The sequence below is a fragment of the Oncorhynchus clarkii genome, chromosome 5, assembly GCF_045791955.1.
Source record: "Oncorhynchus clarkii lewisi isolate Uvic-CL-2024 chromosome 5, UVic_Ocla_1.0, whole genome shotgun sequence".
NCBI classification, from domain to species: Eukaryota; Metazoa; Chordata; class Actinopteri; order Salmoniformes; family Salmonidae; genus Oncorhynchus; species Oncorhynchus clarkii.
In genome coordinates this window covers 92,256,783-92,264,818 of record NC_092151.1, presented here as the reverse complement: position 1 = coordinate 92,264,818, position 8,036 = coordinate 92,256,783, and the positions used below count along the sequence as shown (strand labels likewise).

General features: G+C 41.8%; 1 protein-coding gene across 1 annotated transcript; it reads left to right on the top strand.

The window, feature by feature from the left end:
• Window positions 1-625: 625 nt before the first annotated feature.
• On the top strand, window positions 626-6,960 carry LOC139410284 (claudin-18-like). The gene is made up of 5 exons (XM_071155771.1): window positions 626-1,024; window positions 5,106-5,270; window positions 5,434-5,578; window positions 6,158-6,277; window positions 6,522-6,960. Exons 1-5 carry the CDS (start codon window positions 805-807, stop codon window positions 6,655-6,657), a joined length of 786 nt encoding a protein of 261 aa, XP_071011872.1. The 5' UTR covers window positions 626-804; the 3' UTR covers window positions 6,658-6,960.
• Window positions 6,961-8,036: the final 1,076 nt, after the last annotated feature.

The following is an 8,036-nucleotide window of genomic DNA, read 5'->3' as shown; positions in this document are numbered from 1 at the left end:
CCCACACACACACACTGATGTAATGAGAGGACCCCCCCCCACACACACACACACTGATGTAATGAGAGAAACCCCCCCCACACTGATGTAATGAGAGGACCCCCCCACACACACACACACACTGATGTAATGAGAGAAACCCCCCCCCACACTGATGTAATGAGTGGACCCCCCCCACACTGATGTAATGAGTGGACACCCCCCCACACTGATGTGATGAGTGGACCCCCCCTGGGCTAAATGTGGAGTATCAATTCAGAAATGGAATGCGTAGTCTTGTTATCAAAGTATTGGTCAACCTCTTAGCTTCCTGTGTGACCGTTACACCTCCCGTAACCTCCTACGCCCCTCCCAACCGTAAGGGGTACGTTCCAAATGCCACCCTATTTGCTATATAGTGAACTACTTTTGCCCAGAGATCATGGTCAAATGAAGTGCACCATATAAGGGAATTGGGTGGCATTCGGGACGTAGGCGATGACTTGGCAGCAGTGGGCAAACACAGAAGGACAGATGTAACAGTCTTTCATGAGGTCAAGCCTGCCAGTATCAGATTCACTTCAAACACAGCGAGTCAAAAAGCCCAGTCTCAGTGTTGGCACTGTGGCATTAGAAACAATCAGAAGCTGAGAGACTCTGCAGTAGCTAAGGTTCAGATTTTTTGTCTATTTTTGTTATTTTTGCCTACTGAGAGAAGAAAGAAGAAGGTTGTGATAGCGTTGAACGTTAGCTTCACCAGAGAGACAGAGAGGTAGGAGTTGGTTTCCCACCGAGACAGAAGAGAGAGAGAGAGGCATCTGCATCATGGCGGCGACCCTGTGCCAGGTGATGGGCTTTGTGCTGAGCCTACTGGGGGTGGGTGGGATTATAGCCGCCACTGGGATGGACCAGTGGGCAACGGAGGACCTGTACGACAACCCTGTGACCGCCATCTTCTCCTACTCAGGACTCTGGAGATCCTGTGTCCGGCAGAGCTCCGGATTCACAGAGTGCCGACCCTACTTCACCATCCTGGGGCTACCAGGTACGGCAGGGTAGCCTAGTGGTTAGAGCGTTGGACTAGTAACCAGAAGGTTGCAAGTTCAAACCCCTGAGCTGACAAGGTACAAATCTGTCGTTCTGCCCCTGAACAGGCAGTTAACCCACTGTTCCTAGGCTGTCATTGAAAATAAGAATTTGTTGACTTGCCTAGTAAAATAAATAAATAAACACTATACCAAATATTCTGATTAAAGGTTGACTGAGACCAAAACATTGGAGAATTAGATCCATTAAATGGTTGGCATCAAGATCACTGACGTGCTGGAGTTTTCCATATTTAAAAAAAAAAAAAACGTTCACCATTGTCAACCAGGTACGACGAACGCCATTGTCCTCATACAGTTGCGGCAGCCTCTGCTCTACACAGTAGTGACCAGAGCAACAAGTTGACATGACACAAGCTCTTTGACTCAACATGTAATAGTAACTCGTTGATTTACTGTGATAGTTTAGTTTACTATGGATCCAGTTCAATAGTTCATTGAATGCTGGACAAATTTCCATTTTATTACACGCACAAAAAAAACCAAGAAAGCCAGGAAAAGTAGGATATTAGTTTATGCTAGGTTAATTTACACAACGTATGAATAGATGGTAATATTGATGGATCAGTAAGAGTCACACCACTGTGGGGATAGACTCAGGATCATAAATAAGAAGTAGGTTAATATTGTAGTGTTTGTAGTGATTGGGGAAATGGCTAAATAGTTTGAATTTTGTTCCCCGAGAACCACATATGAAAAGAAGGTCAAGCGAGGCACACCCTTCGTTAGTCACGTAAGCGTGGAAACTCTTACTGAAAGTACAACCGTTGCCCGAAACTGTGACAGCAACTCATGAAAATGATTTGCAAACACCTGATAAGGTTTGTTCCCTGTTCAAGAGTACATAGTGATAAGAACCAGAGGATAGACAGCCATTTCATGACTTCATTTACATCATGAAGACAAGGAGGGGTTTGACATCGAACAAAAAAGGAACCTAAAATGGCCGCCACAAATGCTGGGTGATTAGTTTTTGATATCTCTGCCACAGCCATTTATGCTGGAACAAAAAATTAACCTAAAATGGCCGCCACAAAGATTATTTTATCGGCTTTATGCTGGGTGCATTGGGCCAGTTTTTGATATCTGCTGCCACAGCCATCTGGGGTTTACAGAACCATTATTTCTCATCTCGATTAAGTTTTATATGTTGAGTACATCTCAAAGGTGTGGCTCTGTCTAAACAATATATTACATTTGTTTTTATAAGTACACATTCATTAATGGAATAAAACAAACATTTGTTTCTTTCACTTGACTTTGAAACAAACCATTTTGAGCATTTCTAATCTAGTTTCTTCAGCAGTGTTTGATCTTTAACAGTGCTTGTTAAAAACAGGAAGGGTGATTATCTTCCTGCGAAACAACATATAGTTTAGTAATAAGGTGGTTCATTTTAAAGAATAGAGGCCATGATGAAAAGGCCATGATCAATAAATGGTCAAATTTGGGGGTTTTTTTCCTCACAAAATTTAGTTTTGATAGACGCACTAGAGATATTTGTTTTTGTTTCACAAAATCTAGTTGTGTTGATTTAAACAATTTTACTAGATCAGTTCAATCTTTAAAAAAAAAAATACCCTAGAGTTGATAGACGCACCAGAGATATTTGTTTAAGCACGGGCTGCGTTTTAATCCACCACATCCGTCAATGTAATTCTTCTCACATCTGCAGTGGACTGTGGCAGACCTACAGCTCTGTTTGTCAGGAGACATCCTGAAACTCGGGTCTTCTCACATCTGCAGTGGACTGTGGCAGACCTACAGCTCTGTTTGTCACATGACATCCTGAAACTCGGGTCTTCTCACATCTGCAGTGGACTGTGGCAGACCTACAGCTCTGTTTGTCACGAGACATCCTGAAACTCGCGTCTTCTCACGAAAATGTCTGTAGCGTCCGAACGATTTGGCCTAACAACGAATATGACCCCCCCACTATGGAAAGAGGAGACTCTCACGAACACGATGGTGTTCTACAGTCCCCACAAGTGTCATGGGACTTGTCTGAAGGTAACCCGTTACCGGTTAAAACAATTTTTTATGGAAGAAGTTTTCCTCAAAAATAATGTGGGTTAAATATGTTTCCAAACAACACTAAAAAAAAAATTCTCCTAGATATAGGACAGACACTTCCAAACTTTATTCCTTGTGATTTATTTTTTTGAATGTCTGTTTTGCAATTAATTAATGTGTTATTTCATACATTTCTATGGGCTATAGCAGTAAAGGCCATATTCTATATTTTATCAGACAATTATATATTTTTATAAATTGAGACCTACAGGGGACCTACAGAGACCTACAGGGGGACCTACAGGGGACGTACAGAGACCTACAGGGGTCGTACAGAGACCTACAGGGGACGTACAGAGACCTACAGGGGTCGTACAGAGACCTACAGGGGACCTACAGGGGGGACCTACAGGGGACGTACAGAGACCTACAGGGGGGACCTACAGGGGGGACCTACAGGGGACGTACAGAGACCTACAGGGGGGACCTACAGGGGACGTGCAGAGACCTACAGGGGGGACCTACAGGGGGGACCTACAGGGTACGTACAGAGACCTACAGAGACCTACAGGGGGGACCTACAGGGGACATACAGAGACCTACAGGGGACGTACAGAGACCTACAGGGGACGTACAGAGACCTACAGGGGGGACCTACAGGGGACGTACAGAGACCTACAGGGGGGACCTACAGGGGAGACCTACAGGGGACGTACAGAGACCTACAGGGGGGACCTACAGGGGAGACCTACAAGGGACGTACAGAGACCTACATAAGGGACCTACAGGGGGGACCTACAGGGGAAGTACAGAGACCTACAAGGGGGACCTACAGGAGACGTACAGAGACCTACAGGGGACGTACAGAGACCTACAGGGGTCCTAAAAGAGCTAAATGAGCCATGGTATGACGTTCTTAAAACAATTCCAAATGTTAGCTTAGTAGACCCTGCCCCCCCCCACACACACACCAAAGGAAAGCAGTACTTATAGGATACACACAATAACGAGTCACCTAAGTACCAAATAAAAACAAGTATATCTGACTGTATGTTTTGGTTTGACCTGTGGGCTAGTCTATCTGGCTGTGTGTTTTAGTTTGACCTGTAGACTAGTCTATCTGGCTGTGTGTTTTAGTTTGACCTGTAGACTAGTCTATCTGACTGTATGTTTTGGTTTGACCTGTAGACTAGTCTATCTGGCTGTGTGTTTTAGTTTGACCTGTAGACTAGTCTATCTGACTGTGTGTTTTAGTTTGACCTGTAGACTAGTCTATCTGACTGTGTGTTTTGGTTTGACCTGTAGACTAGTCTATCTGGCTGTGTGTTTTAGTTTGACCTGTAGACTAGTCTATCTGACTGTATGTTTTGGTTTGACCTGTAGACTAGTCTATCTGACTGTGTGTTTTGGTTTGACCTGTAGGCTAGTCTATCTGACTGTATGTTTTGGTTTGACCTGTAGACTAGTCTATCTGGCTGTGTGTTTTGGTTTGACCTGTAGACTAGTCTATCTGACTGTGTGTTTTGGTTTGACCTGTGGGCTAGTCTATCTGACTGTATGTTTTGGTTTGACCTGTAGACTAGTCTATCTGGCTGTGTGTTTTAGTTTGACCTGTAGACTAGTCTATCTGACTGTATGTTTTGGTTTGAAATGTAGGCTAGTCTATCTGGCTGTGTGTTTTGGTTTGACCTGTAGGCTAGTCTATCTGACTGTGTGTTTTGGTTTGACCTGTAGACTAGTCTATCTGACTGTGTGTTTTGGTTTGACCTGTAGACTAGTCTATCTGACTGTGTGTTTTAGTTTGACCTGTAGACTAGTCTATCTGACTGTATGTTTTGGTTTGAAATGTAGACTAGTCTATCTGACTGTGTGTTTTGGTTTGAAATGTAGACTAGTCTATCTGACTGTGTGTTTTGGTTTGACCTGTAGACTAGTCTATCCGACTGTGTGTTTTGGTTTGACCTGTAGACTAGTTTATCTGACTGTGTGTTTTGGTTTGACCTGCAGCTATGCTCCAAGCTGTGCGGGCCCTGATGATAGTGGGGATGGTCCTGGGAGCCATCGGTTGTCTGGTCGCCATCTTTGCCCTCAAGTGTCTGAAGATGGGGAACATGGAGGACAGCGTCAAGGCAACCATGACGTTGACCTCCGGGGTCATGTTTCTGCTCGGAGGTGAGGTGATGTTGTGGTAATGTTGTGGTAATGTTTTGGTGATGTTTTGGTATTGATGTTCATAACTGGCAAGCAAAATCTTTCTGATTCTAATTTGGGTTTAAAGCCAAAAAGACACATTTCTGTGATCTGAAAATGCCAATGTAATTTCCATCCTCCTTAGGTGTTTGTGGCATTGCTGGAGTGTCGGTCTTTGCCAACCTAATCGTTAGCAGCTTCCGGTTCACCACCTATGCAGATGGTGGATATGGAGGAGGAGGAGTACTGGGGGGAGGATTAGGAGGAATGGGAGGATCTCTCACTCCCAGGTACATTAAAGCCCTCAAACAGTCTTTTATTCATTGTTTTAATTGTCACTGTAAAGTAAAGTAGGAGGATACATATGCAAATAAAAGATGACTGGTCATTGGTCAAAAAAAAAATCTGATCAGATTGTGATGTCATGATCTGGGCCAAAAATTCCAGGCATTATTTTTCAAACAGCTCTTACAGAATTTTTTGGGGGTTATTTTCAACCTCATAGTGTGGAAATATCATCAAAACAAATGGTAAAATCAAGTTAAAATAAAAACTGCACTGGCCCTTTAACTGCAACATGAGAAGAATTCACTTTTGTTGTGTCCAAAATGGCACCTTATTACATATATAGTGCACAATTATTGACCAGTGTCTTATGGGATAAGATACGGCATTTGTTTCTATTAGTGGACATGAACAAGTGGTATAAAATGAATATGTGGAGCCTGGTCAAAAGTAGTACACTATGTAGGGAAGAGTGTGGCATTTGGGTGGCAAGCCTTGGTACATAAGTTGGTATCAATTATAAGGTGATGATGGCAATTTGTAATTTTTTTTTAACGTGTCAATGTATCTCCTTGGTTTCTCAGGTACACCTTTGGCTCCGCCCTCTTTGTGGGGTGGATAGGCGGAGCCGTGCTGGTCGTGGGAGGGGTTATGATGTGCATGGCCTGTCGGGGGATGGTTCCACCAGAGGAGAAGAGACCAAAGTAAGTTGCATTTTTCTCCACCAGATCACGAGTCAGAGAAACATTCCCTCAATAAAATCACATTATTCTCAAGAAAAAACAAGCATAAAAGAACTTTCAAATCATGAAACACATGCCTCATACACGGCTTATACATTAAAGTTATAGTGTGACCAAACTTTCCAAGTAATTCCTGAATATTCCCGTGTTAATTCTTAATCACAAATAGAATCCATAATCATTTTGTTTTTACTTTCTACCTCAGTTATGGGATGGCCTACAAGCCTGCTTCCCAACACACAACAGTTTACAAAGCGAACACCAGACCCAGAACGGCCTATGACGATTCTTTCAGAGCCCAGAGTATGGATGGAAGACAATCCAACCAGCAATATGTGTGAAGAATATAATATTATGTACTGTTAGGTTTTAGAGGTTCTCTGAAACGGAGCAAAACTGTTTTAATGTATCGATGCCAATCTCATGTAGCTCTGAAGGGCTTGTAAGATTTCATAGAGGGTTGCTATAGAGGTTTCATAGAGGGTTGCAATAGAGGTTTCATCGAGGGTTGCTATAGAGGGTAACTTTGAAGGAAGTACTTATTCAGGTTTGATTCATTATTTTTGTACTTGGAGCTCTCTTATATTTCTGTGTTTTTGTTATTCTGCATTTAAGGGGACAATATTGTAATTTTCTAATGCATCTATATTAAAAGAATCACATTTCCAGAACTTCATGTTTGTTTTTTTTTGTTTTCAAACGCAGCATAAAATATATTTAAAAAAAAGGTTAATGAACAATCAATTTCTTCACACATCGAATTGTAGAAATATTTAACTATTTATTCATTATTTATTCACAGTGGAAATAGTGGGAAATATGTTATAAATATGAATATTGGTCATTTCCTTTCAAATTAGAAAATAAAAATATATATTAACAGTAGCTATATCAAAATCATTAAAAACAAAACAACATACAGTACACAATCCCTACAGTGGCAGGAAGTATTCACCACTTGCAGGGCAGGGTAGCCTAAAATTGGCCTATAACCGAAAGGTTGTTCAAATATTTTGTGTTACTGGCCTGAACAAGGCAGTTAACCCACTGTTCCTGGGCCGTCATTGAAAATAAGAATTTGTTCTTAACTGACTTGCCACACAAAAATGGATTAAATTGATATTTTGTGTTACTGGCCTACACACACACACACACACACCGCTCCATATTGTCAAAGTGGAAATATGTTTTTAGACGTTTTTACAGATTCATTAAAAAATGAAGAGCTCAAACTGTCAATAAGTTTTCAACCCCTTTATTATGGCAAGTCTAAATAGGTTCAGGAGTAAACATGTGCTTAACAAGTCACAGAATAAGTTGCATGGGATTCACTGTCTGCAATAATAGTGTTTAACATGATTTTTGAATGACTACCTCATCTCTGTACCCCACACATACAATTATCTGTAAGGTCCCTCAATCAAGCAGGGAATTTCAAACATAGATTCAACCACAAAGACCAGGGAGGTTTTCCAATGTCTCACAAAGAAGAGCACCTATTGGTAGATGGGTAAAAAAAATATATTAAAAAAAAGCAGACATTAAATATCCCTTTGAGCATGGTGAAGATATTAATTACACTTTGGATGGTGTATCAATACACCCACTCACTACAAAGATACAGGCGTCCTTCCTAACTCAGTTGCCGGAGAGGAAGGAAACTGCTCAAGGATTTCACCACGAGGCCAATGGTGACTTTAAAACAATGACAGAGAAAAGA